At 41.2% G+C, this 18,298-nt stretch overlaps 1 protein-coding gene across 1 annotated transcript in view; it reads left to right on the forward strand.

Annotated features, from left to right (window-relative positions):
* LOC126311099 (probable E3 ubiquitin-protein ligase HECTD2) overlaps positions 1-18,298 on the forward strand; it is a 418,213-nt gene that overhangs the window by 351,793 nt on the left and 48,122 nt on the right. The window contains exons 11-12 of the mRNA XM_049992125.1: positions 848-988; positions 9,323-9,706. Coding sequence (XP_049848082.1) covers positions 848-988; positions 9,323-9,706 — 525 coding nt within the window. The remainder of the gene's footprint in view (positions 1-847; positions 989-9,322; positions 9,707-18,298) is intronic.

Consider the following 18,298-nt stretch of genomic DNA (forward strand, 5'->3'; position numbering starts at 1 on the left):
TCAGTTGTAGGCCCCCAGCAGGCCGGTGTGGCCGAGCGGTTCTAGGCGCGTCAGTCCAGAACCGCGCGAGCGCTACGGTCGCATGTTCGAATCCTGCCTCGGGCATGGATGTGTGTGATGTCATTAGGTTGGTTAGGTTTAAGTAGTTCTAAGTTCTAGGGTACTGATGATCTCAGATGTTGAGTCCCATAGTGCTCAGAGCCATTTGAACCATTTTGTAGGCCCCAGCTTTCACGAAAATGTTTTGATATGAGTAGTCTGCCGCAAAATTATCGCCAAATAGTGAGGTATTAACGAATTAACGAGTTTTCCTTACTACATTAGAGGTGTAGACAACTTCATGGTCAGTCTAATATTTCTACTTCTCCTTCACCAGACAAAAAGCCGATTTTTGTTCAAAAAAAAAGAGACGCAAGTTGACAACCTAAGCACGTCTGAGAAACAGTTGTGCATTTACATGGGGATGAAAATCAAGTTTAGAAGTGGAAAACCGGCAGCTAAAACCGGATTTCTAGAATCGATTTTGGAGTGTTTACATAAACAACCAGAAGCGGTATTGGGTTTACGAAATCCTGTTTCGGGAGCCTCATGTAAACATTCTGGAAATCCGCCTCTAGCAGCCGGTTCCCTGTTGTCTAACAGCAAATCTTAAACCGTTTCAGCAATTTCATAAAATTAGGTAATGCTGTTAAATGTTTCACTACATTTCCTCATTAACAGCTCCACACTCCGTTACTCTAAGGACCGAAATACATTCTACACGACACATAGCATCATCTTCGTGACTCTTTTGTAATGTTTGGTGCAGACCGTTTACAGTGGCCAGCTTTGTTGATATGTCCCGCAGGACTCAGAGCAGCAGATGATCCTGACGGCACGCCGCTCTCTGGTGGCCAAAGTCGCACGCCACCAGGCGCCTCAGATCGACATCTTCTTCCTCAACATCCTCGTACGGCGCTCTCACCTCGTCTCCGATTCCCTCAACGAGGTGAGTCTCATCTACATCTACCAAGTTCTGTGCACGGTCTTGGCCTGGCCGTGTACTGGAACCATAGTCGTCCGACTCCTTGTCCGGCCGAATGGTCGGCCAATCGCTGAAGCTTGTTCAGAGTCGACCAATAGCCCACTGCCAGGCGTGTAAACAGCTTCACTAGACGATAGTGAGTCGTTCTTTCTAGAAATCCCTTATTTTAGAGACAAAGACTCCAGCGAAAGCAGGATCAGTCTCATACTAACCAAAACAAGCACACTAGCAGAATTTCATCACTTATGTCCGCCTCGATAGCTGAGGGGAAATATATAAAGATGTATAAGTGATATTGATCCCTTTTAGTTCTCTAGATCCTATAGAACCTCTTTCCTTTCCTTGGCGCTAGGAGGGCGGGAACGGGACATTGAGGCCAGGCCTCGGAAGACGACCCCTGCCCTCTTTGTCCCCGACCCTTCTCTCAGGCACTTTTGAGGGGAAAAAAACTGGTCAGCCTGACGGATTGACGTCCTACGGGCCCGGATTCGATTCCCGTCTGGGTCGGGGAAGTTCTCCACTCAGGGACTGGGTGTTGTGTTGTCATCCCCATCCGGCGCGCAGGTCGCCCAATGTAATAAGACCCAATGAAATAAGACCTGTACCAAGGAGGCCGGACCCGCCCAGTAAGGGGCCTCCCGGCCAATGACGCCAAACGCTCACTTCATTTCATCACCTATATGAGGAACTGAAAAGAGCAGGGGAAGTTTTTTCCAGTTCTCCATGTTGTCCATGGATGCATTTTAGCACAGCTTTATAGCTACTCAGCTCACAATTACAAAATAGTCAAAATTCCAAGTAACAATATCACCTAAAGAAAGTGCTGTTTCAACATTGTAATACAATGATAAGATTCGTTGATGGCAGTGGTATACTCAGTAAATGTGAGGAAGAATTATTACTCTACCATTTGAATGTAATGAGAGAGACAATGGAGAAAGGCACTAAAATAGCAGTGTAATGAGCACAGAATATGAACTGAAAGTGCCATCCGCGGTGGTCTCGTGGTTCTAGGCGCTCAGTCCGGAACCGCGCACTGCTACGGTCACAGGTTCGAATCCTGCCTCGGGCATGTATGTGTGTGATGTCCTTAGGTTAGTTAGGTTTAAGTAGTTCTAAGTTCTGGAAGATCACACTTTCGTACTTTATTCTCCCTCTCCCCCACACACTTAAATATAATTTGCTTACCGAGTGAAGTGGCGCAATGGTTAACACAATGGACTCATATTGTGGGGAACGACGGTTTAAATCCCTGTCCGCCTGTCCAGATTTAGATTTTCCGTGATTTCCCTTAATCGCTCCAGGTGAATCCAGCGGCGGTTAGTTTAAAAGAGCACAGCTGATCTCCTTGACCAGCACTAAAATATTCTGAGCTTGCGCTTCGCCTCTGATGACCTCGATGTCGACGGGACGTTTAAACAAAAGTTTCCTTTTTTTCACAATTTGTTTTCACCCTCACTGTCAATGTACCACAGTTACTTACGAATTAATATCAATACCTATATCTCATATAATTTTTTTTAGTATAACAGTAATAACGTGTCCACATTAATGCTTGGTACATCGCTTTAGCATAACACACAAAAATAATACTTTACACAATATAAAATCGAAGTGTCCGATCACCATAATCATTATTTCACTCAGGACTACAATTGTGAACGCAATTCTGCAGACTATGGATATTTCATCGCGTGAATGTGTTATTTTGATTTCAAGGCAGCAAGAGTTTTTCACTTCATCTGTCCTTACAAAGGAATGGAACAATTCGACATGTGAAAACCTACCCTGAAATTTTTTGCGCATAAAGAACAAAGAATTTTAGCTGTTAAGACACACTGCAAGGATTTTTTATAAGTTGTTGAAGTTACTCATATTGTCCAGCGTAGAGTGCAGTCAGCTGTAACAAAAGAAAGTATAGCGCCGTGTAGCTCGAATATTCAGAATGACGTAAGCGAATTTCAAGTAGCTAAACGATACAAAAAATGTCACATATCATTAAGTTTTTGAATAATGCCCAGTTCATGTCGACCCCTGAACTGTTGCAGTTGCAATTCTTATGAAGGCGACTGGCAGAAAATAAAACTAGGTAATGTCTGACGTTACATCACAGACGACTTTCATCGATACTGAGTTTAATGTGTTGAACTGAAATATTTCTTACACATTCACCATTCTACAACAATTCCTGTAGCACAGTTCTTACGGTAATTTTTGAATAATGTGAATTTTACTAACAATGAAACAATGTCTTGCTTATTCCCCACAGTCGACAAAATAAAGCGAAGCGTCATTTTATTGACGAAAAGAAACATTTTCCTTTCACCAAGCACACCTGACGAAAGAAAAATTAATACTTTCAGGCATTTCGCAGTAATGACTAGACACAATTTAGACACAACTGGGTGGCCTAAGAAATGGTTGTTGCTCTGCTTATTATACTGCACACTGGGCATACTTAGAGAAGTTCGTAAGACGGGGCGCTGGAAACTTATAATGCATAAATGACTGAAATTTAAGACTACTGTTCTCCCGATAAACCTCAAGTGAGTATCGGAAATTATGTTGTATGAAAATTTCGTTAAAAACACTTTCACGATCGAAAAAATTCTTTGCCGAGAACAACTTTGGATGTTCGGAGTGGAATCTGCGTTATATAAAGTCTTTTCATCGTCCTTCTCAAAGACAGAGGTGTCTAGGGCAAAAGTCCAACAAAAGCAATGCATTAGTTCCTGCAGCTGGTTAGAGACCTTTTGAAGAAATGTTTAACATTATTCTTTCCTATTTTTCGGATTTTGATAGGTCTGTTATAAGATTATTGCCATTTCAACCGTCTTTTCCTTATTTTTTATCCTAACAAGTACTGAGTTTCCCGATGACAGAAACTGCGGAAGCAGGAATCCACTCATACCGTCATCGCTGTATAAGAATATGTCATAACATTAGTCAATTTTTCTCCTCGAAATGAAAGTGTGGTTTGCTCGAAGTTCTTTCAAGAAACCAGACTGATCGGAATAAGACACAGCAGATGTGTGGATAATAAGCTTCTTCTTCAAGTCAGTTACGAATAAATGGCATCTCCTCTACACGTTTACTTGAATTAAACATAGTTGTGTTGCGACTTCCTATATTGTATGATTTCTTGAATCTATTTAACCAGGCTCAAGAAGCCTTAAGATCAGCAATATTCATCTCAATTGCGATTTGGATGGTCAGTCTAGCAGATCTTCATCAGTAACGGTGCATTGCTTCTCACAAGCAGCTCTAAATGGTTCATATGCCAAGAAAAATCCTATAAAGGAGTGTTGCTTATGTTCTTTATTTAAGTTTAGAGGTTTTTGGTGGTTATTGATGGAGGGTAACGGAAGGCCACCCTTTACAGTAAATCTTTCGGACTGTTTTATTTTTGCGAATTACATTTTGGTGCGTATTTATTACTTCGTGTAAGTCTTTCTTCCATTTGTACACTTCACTGTCAGATTTTAAGAAGCAAAACCGCGTTAAGCACAATATTAATTCAGTTTCGCCTCCGTTGTTAACACTTATAATACCATAAAAGCGACTGATAATTATTGTTTCGGAACTAAAACTGAAACTCGCTTCAGAAATTACAATCGCGCAAAGATGTGTTAGCCGGCCGGAGTGGTCGAGCGGTTCTAGGCGCTTCAGTCTGGAACCGCGCGACCGCTACGGTCGCAGGCTCGAATCCTGCCTCGTGCATGGATGTGTATAATGTCCTTAGGTTAGTTAGGTTTAAGTAGTTCTAAGTTCTAGGAGACTGATGACCTCCGGTGTTAAGTCCCATAGTGCTCAGAGCCATTTGAACCATTTGAACCAAGATGTGTTATCTGTTTACCGCTGCGCCGTCAACCAAGGATATGCACTGCCATGTTGTGCATTTACAGTCCACTAAAGCTCCCGTAGGTGAGTACTTTCCTCTAGTCGCCTTACGAGCTACATTCTACAAAAAGCATTCATACTTTGAAGTATAGCAGTTTCCAAGTTTCTTAAATAATTTACAGAAAATAAAGGACCATGTAAACACTATATCTTTTAATTACTTCCACTTACAGACAGGAAAGCCTATGTTTCTCTTACTTGATTTGGCCGGCCGCGGTGGTCTAGCGGTTCAGGCGCTCAGTCCGAAACCGCAGGACTGCTACGGTCGCAGGTTCGAGTCCTGCCTCGGGCATGGATGTGTGTGATGTCCTTAGGTTAGTTAAGTTTAAGTAGTTCTAAGTTCTAGGGGACTGATGACCACAGATGTTAAGTCCCATAATGCTCAGAGCCATTTGAACCATTTGTTACTTGTTTTCCTCATCGTAAGGCCTTATCTTTTCGGTCTTATCTTACTCAATCTTCTGTGGTTCTACTTGTGAACTCCCGACTGTCAGATTTGGTGTTCTCAGCAGGTACAGCCAGCTATTACCTGGTTGGACTGCTCCTTGCAACCGGCCCATTCCATCTATGTGTCCAGGCCCAGAACCGAGCAACTGAAAAGTGTTGTGTTCAATATAGCATGTGATATTCTAGATATTTGTAGACATTTTCCATGCTACTTTATTTCCCTTAAACTGTCTAAGAAATTCAGAAAATGATATACGTAAAAGTAGGAATTCTTTTAGAAAATGTTTTTGGAAGGTGTCACGACCACCTCTCCCCCTTTTTAGTTGCGCCTCCGAAAGCAGCAGAAACCGAAATCAAAATTGAGGACCACAAAGTAGACGAAGTGAAGGAATCCTGCTGCCTTGGAATCAAGATAATACATGATAGACAACGTAAGGAGGATCGATTGGAACAGCCAAAGTGGATATTCCTCCAAAAAGAAGTGTGCTATTATAAAACATAGGCCTTAATTTGAGGACGGAACTACTGGGAATTTAGTCTGGAGCACAGCATTGTATGGAAGCAGATTCATCCTCCTCTCTAATGTCGAACAAACAATCAAAAAACAAAAAACTGAATTCAACGTATGTTGTTGTTGCCTTCAGTCCTGGTTTGATGCAGCTCTCCATGCTACTCTGTCCTGTGCAAGCTTCTTCATCTCCCAGTACCTACTGCAACCCACATCCTTCTGAATCTGCTTAGTGTATTCATCTCTTGGTCTCCCTCTACGATTTTTACCCTCCACGCTGCCCTCCAATGCTAAATTTGTGATCCCTTGATGCCTCAGGACATGTCCTACCAACCTATCCCTTCTTCTAGTCAAGTTGTGCCACAAACTTCTCTTCTCCCCAATCCTATTCAATATCTCCTCATTAGTTACGTGATCTATCCACCTTATCTTCAGCATTCTTGTGTAGCACCACATTTCGAAAGCTTCTATTCTCTTCTTGTCCAAACTAGTTATCGTCCATGTTTCACTTCCATACATGGCTACACTCCATACAAATACTTTCAGAAACGACTTCCTGATACATAAATTTATATTCGATGTTAACAAATTTCTCTTCTTCAGAAACGCTTTCCTTGCCATTGCCAGTCTACATTTTATATCCTCTCTACTTCGACCATCATCAGTTATTTTACTTCCTAAATAGCAAACCTCCTTTACTACTTTAAGTGTCTCATTTCCTAATCTAATTCCCTCAACATCACCCGACTTAATTTGACTACATTCCATTATCCTCGTTTTGCTTTTGTTGATGTTCATCTTATATCCTCCTTTCAAGACACTGTCCATTCCGTTCAACTGCTCTTCCAGGTCCTTTGCTGTCTCTGACCGAATTACAATGTCATCGGCGAACCTCAAAGTTTTTACTTCTTCTCCGTGAGTTTTAATACCTACTCCGAATTTTTATTTTGTTTCCTTTACTGCTTGCTCAATATACAGATTGAATAACATCGGGGAGAGGCTACAACCCTGTCTCACTCCTTTCCCAGCCACTGCTTCCCTTTCATGCCCCTCGACTCTTATGACTGCCATGTGGTTTCTGTACAAATTGTAAATAGCCTTTCGCTCCCTGTATTTTACCCCTACCACCTTCAGAATTTGAAAGAGAGTATTCCAGTCAACATTGTCAAAAGCTTTCTCCAAGTCTACAAATGCTAGAAACGTAGGTTTGCCTTTTATTAATCTTTCTTCTGAGATAAGTCGTAAGGTCAGTATTGCCTCACGTGTTCCAACATTTCAATGGAATCCAAACTGATCCTCCCCGAGGTCCGCATCTACCAGTTTTTCCATTCGTCTGTAAAGAATTCGCGTTAGTATTTTGAAGCTGTGACTTATTAAACTGATAGTTCGGTAAATTTCACATCTGTTTGCACCTGCTTTCTTTGGGATTGGAATTATTATATTCTTCTTGAAGTCTGAGGGTATTTCGCCTGTCTCATACATCTTGCTCACCAGATGGTAGGGTTTTGTCAGGACTGGCTCTCCCAAGGCCGTCAGTAGTTCTAATGGAATGTTGTCTACTCCGGGGGCCTTGTTTCGACTAAGGTCTTTCAGTGCTCTGTCAAACTCTTCACGCAGTATCTTATCTCCCATTTCGTCTTCATCTACATCCTCTTCCATTTCCATAATATTGTCCTCAAGTACATCGCCCTTGTATAAACCCTCTATATACTACTTCCACCTTTCTGCCTTCCCTTCTTTGCTTAGAACTGGGTTTCCATCTGAGTTCTTGATGTTCATACAAGTGGTTCTCTTATCTCCAAACGTCTCTTTAATTTTTCTGTAGGCATTATCTATTTTACCCCTAGTGAGATAAGCTTTTACATTCTTACATTTGGCCGCTAGCCATCCCTGTTTAGCCATTTTGCACTTCCTGTCGATCTCATTTCTGAGACGTTTGTATTCCTTTTTGCCTGCTTCATTTACTGCATTTTTATATTTTCTCCTTCATCAATTAAATTCAAAATTTCTTCTGTTACCCAAGGATTTCTAGCAGCCCTCGTCTTTTTACCTACTTTATCCTCTGCTGCCTTCACTACTTCATCCCTCAGAGCTCCCATTCTTCTTCTACTGTATTTCTTTCCCCCATTCCTGTCAATTGTTCCCTTATGCTCTCCTTGAAACTCTGTACAACCTCTGGTTCTTTCAGCTTATCCAGATCCCATGTCCTTAAATTCCCACCTTTTTGCAGTTGCTTCAGTTTTAATCTACAAGCATGTGCACTTCTTAAGCTTACATCACTAAGGATTTGCAGTTAATAATTAGGTTAGAAGAAAGGGTGTTCAGTATTTTTGTTTCCTTGGTGACTATCTTGCTCGTAAGGCATTGTAGCTTGCTGAAAGTAACAATGAACGTGTCTAGTAGGCATGATTAGACTGAATAATACAATTTGGACACTCGGCACTTGGTTCCGTATATTTTTCTATGAAACTGCGCAAATTAAACTTCCATCGTAATACAAACATTAATCAAATCTTTTCCATCCAAAGGCAAAGGAATTCGCAGTCCAGCAGCTCACGCCATAACTCGCCAACTTCGAACTCGTTACTCCAGAACTAAATGCCTCCGCTTTCGACAAATGCAAAATTTTACTTAAGGTGACATTAGCGATATTTTTAACCAAAGAGGTACACTTAATTAATATTTCATAGACAAATTCGTGTTTCTATTAATTTTATCTTTTTGAATACTTATGTAAAACAATAAGTATGATTTTAATACTGAAGTACACTTCAGAAGCGTACAAAACTGTGAAGCGTATTAGAAATGCAAAAATAATTACGTTCCTCATAAAATAGTTAACTTTATATTAGTATTATGCCTCAACAATATACATTTTATCACAAGTCCAGAAAATTATGCAACTTGTTTCGGTCTCTTTTGATCGTGATTTAAATTATAGTGTACTGGATTCTTATATAGCTAGAAAAAGAAGTGTGTTGAACAGTTCCATTGCAAAGTGGGTCATATACTGTGGAAAGACTGGAAAAGAAGAGAAACAAAGTGTTTGAGTGGTGGCGTTACAGAAAGATAGGATACAAAATACAGAGGTTCTCTGCATATTCAATGAGCAAAGGAATATGTAGGAAATACACACTAGAAGAAGGACCCAGATGATACAACATGTGTTATGACATTAGTGAATAATTTCCATGGCACTTGTGGGAACTGTAGAAGTAAACAGTTGTAGGGACAGAGACTGTAGTGAATCTAACAAAATAATTGAGGACGTCGGGTGTGTGTGCCACTTTGAGATGCAGAGACTGAAATGGGAGAGAACTTCATGGTGGACCGATAGAAACTAGTCAAAAGACTTATTAAAAAAGAAAAAAATGCTCAATCTATAGCGCCCTCAGTATGGATGGTGTGTGCCTGCTCTAAGTTCCTCCTTCCCTTCGTTGCAGATCGCCAGCAAGCAGAAGGATCTGAAAAAGAAGCTGAAGGTCTCGTTTGTGGGCGAGCCGGGCTTGGACATGGGTGGGCTGACCAAGGAGTGGTTCCTGCTCCTGATCCGGCAGATCTTCCAGCCAGACTACGGCATGTTCGTGTACCACCCGCACTCGCGCTGCTACTGGTTCAGCACGGACCAGGCGGGCGGCCTGCGCGAGTACAACCTGATCGGCGTGCTGATGGGGCTGGCCGTCTACAACTCCATCATCCTGGACCTGCACTTCCCGTCGCTGTGCTACCGGAAGCTGCTGTCGCCGCCCGTCGTGCCGGCCTCCGACGACACGTCCGTCGGAGTCGTTTCCCAGCTCACCATTGACGACCTCGCCGAGATCATGCCCGTGAGTACTCCACTCCTCTTGCTATTGTTGTTGTCTTCAGTCCTGAGACTGATTTGATGCAGCTCTCCAGGCTACTCTATCCTGTGCAATCTTCTTCATCTCCCAGTACCTGCTGCAACCTACATCCTTCAGAATCTGTTTAATGTACTCATCCCTTGGACTCCCTCTACAATTTTTACCCTCCACGTTAACCTCCAATACTAAATTGGTGATCCCTTGGTGCCTCAGAACATGTCCTACCAACCGATCCCTTCTTCTAGTAAAGTTGTGCCACAAACTCCTCTTCTCCCCAATTCTATTCAATACCTCCTCATTAGTTATGCCAGTTACCCATCTAATCTGCAGCATTCTTCTGTAGCATCACATTTCGAAAGCTTCTATTCTCTTCTTGTCCAAACTATTGATCGTCCATGTTTCACTTCCATACATGGCTACACTCCATACAAATACTTTCAGAAACGACTTCCTGCGACTTAAATCTATACTCGGTGTTAACAAATTTCTATCCTTCAGAAACGCTTTCCTTGCCATTGCCAGTCTACATTTTATATCCTCTAATACTTAAAGTGACTCATTTCCTTAACTAATTACGGCAGCATCACCAGATATAATTCGACTACATTCCATTATCCTCGTTTTGCTTTCGTTGATGTTCATCTTATATCCTCCTTTCAAGACACTGTCCATTCCATTCAGCTGGTCTTCTAAGTCCTTTGCTGTCTCTGACAGAATTACAATGTCATCGGCGAACCTCAAAGTTTTTATTTCTTCTCTATGGATTTTAATACCTAGTCCGAATTTTTCTTTTGTTTCCCTTACTGCTTGCTCAATATACAGATTGAATAGCATCAGGGAGAGGCTACAACCCTGTCTCGATCCCTTCCCAACCACTGCTTCCATGTCCCTCGACTCTTATGCCATCTGGTTTCTGTACAAATTGTAAAAAGCCTTTCGCTCCCTGTATTTTGCCCCTGCCACCTTCAGAATTTGAAAGAGAGTATTCCAGTCAACATTGTCAAAAGCTTTCTCTAAGTCTACAAATGCTAGAAATGTAGGTTTGCCTTTCCTTAATCTATTTTCTAAGATAAGTCGTAGGGTCAGTATTGCCTCACATGTTCCAATATTTGCTATAAATCTGCTCATTTCCAGCAAAATATGCTGTCAGCGATGCGTAATTATGGTCTACAGCTATAGCTATTCTCAGTTGAAGGGTACCTTTTGTTGCACTTTTTATGTAAGACCGCGACCACACACTGGGGCCAACGAAAGCGTGAACAGTATTGGTCCAGTGCGTAGATAGGTGAAATAGCTTTGGAACCAGCGTTGGCTGCAATGTTTGTACGGCTCCGTCGCTTGTCGGTATTTCGATTAAACATCAAAGGGCGTTGGGGCCAGTACCGGTACCTCGCCCACACATTGGCACCAACGTTGTTTGTTTTTGTTGTCGTTTCGAAACCCGGCTTTTTATTCGCTTGTACTTCCAAATAATATATTTGAAAACACGGTGTCTAAGGAACAGTGGAATAACATGCAAGCTCTTGAGTTTTTGGAACTTAATCAGCAATTACTACGAGGCGTGTTTTTTAAGTAAGTACCGTTTTGAAATTAAAAAAAGACGTGCTAAGATATCTCAATAATTTTATTTTTACATAAAAGCCTGAATCTTAATCTACTTTTCTACATAATTTACGTCAATACTGAGGCACTTGTCATAACGTTGCACCAGTTTTTGAATACCCTCCTCATAGAAGTCGGCCGTCTGACTTGTTAACCACTGCATCACCACTGTTTTGACTTCCTCATGAAGACGCTGACTGCCCAGGTGTTTCTTCAACTGTAGGAACAGATGGTAGCCACTGCGCGCAAGATCGGGGCTGTACGGAGGGTGATCTAGAGTTTCTCATCGAAAAGTAGTGATGAGATCTTTGGTCTGAATCGCCACATGTGGACGGGCATTGTCTTGCAGCAAAACGATGCCCTTGCTCAACTTGCCACGTCTTTTGTTCTGAATTGAACGACGCAGATTGTGCAATGTCTTACAGTAAGCTGCTGCACTGATTGTCTCATTACGAGGCAGAAATTCCACAAGCAATGCTCCTTTTTTGTCACAAAAAACAGTGCACACGATTCTCCGGACAGAAATTGATTGCTTAAACTTCACTTATCTGGGTGAATGTGAACGCCGCCATTCCATGGACTGTTGCTTTGATTCTGGTGTGACGTAGGCCACCCATATTTCATCGTAAGAAACACTTGGGCGGTCAGCGTCCTCAAGACGATGACGCAGTCAAAACAGTGGTGATGCAGTGGTTAACAAGTCAGGAGGTAGACTTCTGTGAGGAGGGTATTCACTGCACTGTGCTTCCTTCTCTAGATTGTCGCACAGTTGACAAAATGGTAGATATCGAAGTAGACGACAGAGGGATAGAGAAACAATTAAAATCGCTCAAAAGAGGAAAGGCCGCTGGTCCTGATGGGATACCAGTTCGATTTTACACAGAGTACGCGAAGGAACTTGCCCCCCTTCTTGCAGCGGTGTACCGTAGGTCTCTAGAAGAGCGAAGCGTTACAAAGGATTAGAAAAGGGCACAGGTCATCCCCGTTTTCAAGAAGGGTCGTCGAACAGATGTGCAGAACTATAGACCTATATCTCTAACGTCGATCAGTTGTAGAATTTTGGAACACGTATTATGTTCGAGTATAATGTCTTTTCTGGAGACTAGAAATCTACTCTGTAGGAATCAGCATGGGTTTCGAAAAAGACGGTCGTGTGAAACCCAGCTCGCGCTATTCGTCCACGAGACTCAGAGGGCCTTAGACACGGGTTCACAGGTAGATGCCGTGTTTCTTGACTTCCGCAAGGCGTTTGACACAGTTCCCCACAGTCGTTTAATGAACAAAGTAAGAGCATACGGAGTATCAAACCAATTGTGTGATTGGATTGAGGAGTTCCTAGATAACAGAACGCAGCATGTCATTCTCAATGGAGAGAAGTCTTCCGAAGTAAGAGTGATTTCAGGTGTGCCGCAGGGGAGTGTCATAGGACGGTTGCTATTCACAATATACATAAATGACCTGGTGGATGACATCGGAAGTTCACTGAGGCTTTTTGCAGATGATGCTGTGGTGTATCGAGAGGTTGCAACAATGGAAAATTGTACTGAAATGCAGGAGGATCGGCAGCGAATTGACGCATGGTGCAGGGAATGGCAATTGAATCTCAATGTAGACAAGTGTAATGTGATGCGAATACATAGAAAGATAGGTCCCTTATCATTTAGCTACAAAATAGCAGGTCAGCAACTGGTAGCAGTTAATTCCATTAATTATTTGGGAGTACTCATTAGGAGTGATTTAAAATGGAATGATCATATAAAGTTGATCGTCGGTAAAGCAGATGCCAGACTGAGATTCATTGGAAGAATCCTAAGGAAATGCAATCCGACAACAAAGGAAGTAGGTTACAGTACGCTTGTTCGCCCAATGCTTGAATACTGCTCAGCAGTGTGGGATCCGCACCAGGTAGGGTTGATAGAAGAGATAGAGAAGATCCAACAGAGAGCAGCGCGCTTCGTTACAGGATCATTTAGTAATTGCGAAAGCGTTACGGAGATGATAGATAAACTCCAGTGGAAGACTCTGCAGGAGAGACGCTCAGTAGCTCGGTACGGGCTTTTGTTAAAGTTTCGAGAACATACCTTCACCGAAGAGTCAAAAAATGGTTCAAATGGCTCTGAGCACTATGGGACTCAACTGCTGTGGTTATCAGTCCCCTAGAACTTAGAACTACTTAAACCTAACTAACCTAAGGACATCACACACATCCATGCCCGAGGCAGGATTCGAACCTGCGACCGTAGCAGTCGCACGGTTCCTGACTGCGCGCCTAGATCACCGAAGAGTCAAGCAGTATATTGCTCCCTCCTACGTATATCTCGCGAAGAGACCATGAGGATAAAATCAGAGAGATTAGAGCCCACACAGAAGCATACCGACAATCCTTCTTTCCACGTACAATACGAGACTGGAATAGAAGGGAGAACCGATAGAGGTACTCAGGGTACCCTCCGCCACACACCGTCGGGTGGCTTGCGGAGTATGGATGTAGATGTAGATGTAGATGTAGATGTAGAAATTGATACAACGTTAAGACAAGTGCCTCAATATTGACGGAAATTGTGTAAAAAATGTAGATCAAGGTATAGGATTTCATGTGAAAATAAAATTATAGAGATATCTTTGCACGTCTTTTTTTAAATTTCAAAACGGTACTTACTTAAAAAACACGCCTCGTACATTTGTGGAATCCTGCTATGAGGAACCACAAAAACGGAATTGCCACTGCAGGTTCATGGAAATCAAAAAGCTACACAGTTGCAGAATCTCTTTTCGGAATCGTACCTCCTCCTCTTATAAATATACGCACGTATCTCAAAAAAGACTGAATCTTTCTGTATGTGTTTGTATATGTGTTTCGTTAACAGTGCTATGTTTCGTGTTCATTGATGCATATGTTTACTTATGCTATATAGCTTATTTCATCCAAGTTTGCCGGTCCTGATGGCCGAGTGGTTCTAGGGGCTACAGCCTAGAACAGCGCGACCGCTACGGTCGCACATTCGAATCCTGCCTCGGGCATGGATGTGTGTGATGTCCTTAGGTTAGTTAGGTTTAAGAAGTTCTAAGTTCTAGGGGACTGATGACCTCAGAAGTTAAGTCCCATAGTGCTCAGAGCCATTTGAACCATCATCAAAGTTCTTGCCCTATCCCTTAAGCCATAGGATATTCCGAAAAATTTTTAATGATGGAGGATCGTGGGTAGCCAACTGAATTTCTACCGTGCACCTACAAAACACTTGAAATGCGCCTCTGTCAGCCCCTACAGAGTGAAAACCTTTATACGAGGGCCTGCTGAAAAGAAGTGCCTCCGAATTTTTATTGTGCTCTCAATACCGGTTGAGCAATTACGTATCACGCAGATTACTCGATAGACTTTCCCGCTTACCTGACGCAAATGCCAAACCCACTGCTGCTAGAGGGCTCCGAATTGTAATGTGTAACTTGAAACGTCCCCTTAGAAAAATTATACAAGACTGTGCTTAAACTGACACACAATATTTTTAGCGCAACGCAATATGACTTTCAAAAATCCCTACAAAAGAATGGCCCTGACTAACATTAACCTATACGTTTCACAGATCACTTACCCCACAAAAATCTTGGTTACTCGAACTACAGCAATACAGTGAGCGCCACTACTGCCAGCTAAATAAAAGATTCACACTACGGAAGTCACTAACTACTGATAGGCATAGTTAGCAAATGAAAGATTTTAATAGAGAACAAACAATGTATTTACCTTACTAGTGTTCAAAAGTCTTAATGTATATAGCAGTTCATGACATCCAGTCTTACAAATTTCAAAACTCCGCCATTTCTCTCCCCACATCCACCACTGCTGGCGGCTCACCTTCAACTACGCAACGCTACGCGCTGTTCACATCCAACTGCCCAACGCTACAATGTCGAGTATTACAACAATGCCGACCAGCCACAGACTGCACACAGCACAGCCAGTGACTATCATACAGAGCGCTAAATGGCCTTACCAATAAGAAAACCTAAACAGCCTACTTACATAGCCCCCATGCTCCCCACAAAAAATTTTACAAATTGTTTTAGGCACTGGCCAATACAGATTTGAAAATTTTTTTCATAATTACAGTAAGAAAGATATCAAATGCACACACTTATTAATACAATGTTGGTCAAAAGCTAAAATTTTCTCACAGTCCATAAAGACAGTCCTGATCGTTCATCACAGTAAAATTGCAGTGTTTTTCTCAAAGTCTAAGCAGCAAAAGAGAATGCACACGGAAGTAGTGGATTTCCATGCAGTCTTGAAGGAGTAGTGTTGTCCTTCCAACGGAAAGACAGTGCTGACTCTTGACATGCAGACAGGTAATGGGCCACAACAGAGCAAACCCACAGCAGAGTCAGTCAAAGTTTTGAAGAATATTGGTAGGTAGGTCATCACAGAGCAGACCACTGTGGTCTTGTTAGAGATTACGGTATTGATGCGCCACCAGAGGTGCAGACCCACTGCAGTCCTTGTAGAAATAATGGTGTTGGTGAGTCATCCAAGGTGTAGACCTACTGTAGTCTTGTAGAGACGGCTAGCAACCATCTGTTGCGACTGTGCAGATGCACAGTCACCATCGAAGAGCCTTGTGGACAATATAGCAAGTCCATAAACCACCACTTGTGCCCTCACAAGGCTTTTTTTTTAATTGTCCTTAGAACCAGCAATGCTGTTATCCAGTCCCTTACTGAATTATTAACAAACGTGCAACCACTATCAGTCACTACTTCTCACATATTGTCCATGTACTATGACCAACAGAAACGTGTGCAGTGAAATGTAACTTACAAGTTACTTAATTTGATGAACTGGTGTCAATTAGAATATTATAACATAAGAATACAATAACAAAGGTACAAAATACATCATTAAAGAACACAACAATACAGATAACATTTGTAGTAAAACAGGTTTTACAAAAGAATAGAAATAAACATATACTTCAGTGTTACAGGAATTATGACAGAAGTAAATACATTAAAGATCAGAATAACTTTTGAAACATCAACTTTACACATGAGCATTAAAACAAAACAGAATAAATAATGTCTAATCATCTTTACAGAGTAAATAACATATTATTAATGCAAATTATATTTGAGGATAACAGTATTCCTCATCATAGTGAATGTAGCTTAGTATTAGAAGAGAAAAAATTCTATGAAACAGTACACAGAGACAGGAAGAAAACAAATACACAAGGATAGACAAACACAAAGTGGGATAACACAAAAGGAAAGGACAGGGTTTGTTTTCAGTGTAACATTTGGTACTGCAGTCCAACCAAAACTTCGTTCTGTAGATCTTTCCTCTTATTTCAACATTTGTTTCCACCAAAAAAATCCTATCCAAGCATGCTTCCTATATTCTGTTCACATCCTCTTTCAAAAAGAGTTTTTCTCCACTGTACGCTACTTTTTTTAGCCAAACCATTTTCTTATAGCTTCTCAATGCATTTATTCCAATTCAGCATAGTTAGTTTCTTATATAGTCTACCGCCTCTTAAGCTAACTTAAATCTACTGAGCTCCGATGCTAAAATAAGGGACGAGACAATGCAGCAGCACAAAACAATTAACACAAACAGCAATGACAAAAATTCAAATTGGCAAAACAAGCAGCAATATTACAACTAATATAAGGCAATGAGCAGCAAACAAGAAAAATAAATCAGTAGTAAAACTGGCTTAACAGAGTAACGCAAAGTGAAATTTAGTAGCACTATGACTGGCAAACAGCAGCAGCAAATGCAATAACTTATATCTAAACATGACGTAGCTCAAGCAGAAAAAATATTACAGTAAAAATGGCCATGTTTAATACTTATGTCACATCTTAACACTAGAGTGATGCATCACAAGAACTTACTCTAGCAGATAAGTTACCAAATCGTAAAAAAATTATTTATGCAATTCCTGTGAAGGGTAATGTCTATTTATGTGCCCTCGTTTTCTTGGAATTATATGATAAATTTATTATTCACTGGATCTGTAGGCATAAAATAACTATATCAGTACTTCTATTAAATTTTATTTTAACCAATGCTGCAGTGCAGCTAAAAACTAGATATTAAACAAAATAGGCAAAGCGAGGCATGAAACGTCATTCGCTAGCCATAAGGCATTTCATAATGCAGTAAACAATCTTCCAACTAGCAAGACAATAGACATGAAATGTTTCTCATCATTTCATTTCAGTAAATATCATAAATTAAGAACTCTACAGTGTAATCATGTTTTCAAGTTTGAGGGCGTCATATTTACGATACTTTCTACAAAGGAATGTCAATAGCGAGGATAATGGCCTCTTTTTTGTTTTTTCTCCACCTGTGCCTCTGAAAGGCACACACTAATGGCTTTTTTCCAGGTGTCTGTCGCGCAGCTGGGTGCCCACGACGCATTACGTGAAGGTGGTCACTTAACTTTCTTACCGAAATATTCACGGCAGCAGTTTCTGCTACAGTGACAGTCTCATATAAAAATATTTCACAGGTCAAGAATTTGCGTTACAAATCTGTAGAAACAAAATCCTATTGATATAACAGTGCCCAAAAAATTTTCATGGGCATTGTAATACATTCACGCATTTATGTACATTTCATAACTCTTAAAGTACGATTCTTGGTTTCCAACAACCTTTTTCACAAACCAGTGTCCGTAACCACTACTCATTATTCCTTACCTTATTCGTCGACACTTCTTCAATATTTCATCATAACAGATACTCATATAGCATCAGCTTATTGATAATAAACATACCGCAACAGCATAACACACATAGTCATTGTAATAATCACATCATAACACCTCAGTCAACTCTCAAAATCGTCGTAGCTTCCTCCAATAATTTCAAAACCTAAAAAAAAATTCTCTGCTCATGTCAAAAGTGTCATCTGCCTCAAACGTACTTTAAAAATCATGATCCCATACCAAATACATCGTTCAAAGCTCT

Source organism: Schistocerca gregaria, chromosome 1, assembly GCF_023897955.1.
Source record: "Schistocerca gregaria isolate iqSchGreg1 chromosome 1, iqSchGreg1.2, whole genome shotgun sequence".
Classification (NCBI taxonomy): Eukaryota; Metazoa; Arthropoda; class Insecta; order Orthoptera; family Acrididae; genus Schistocerca; species Schistocerca gregaria.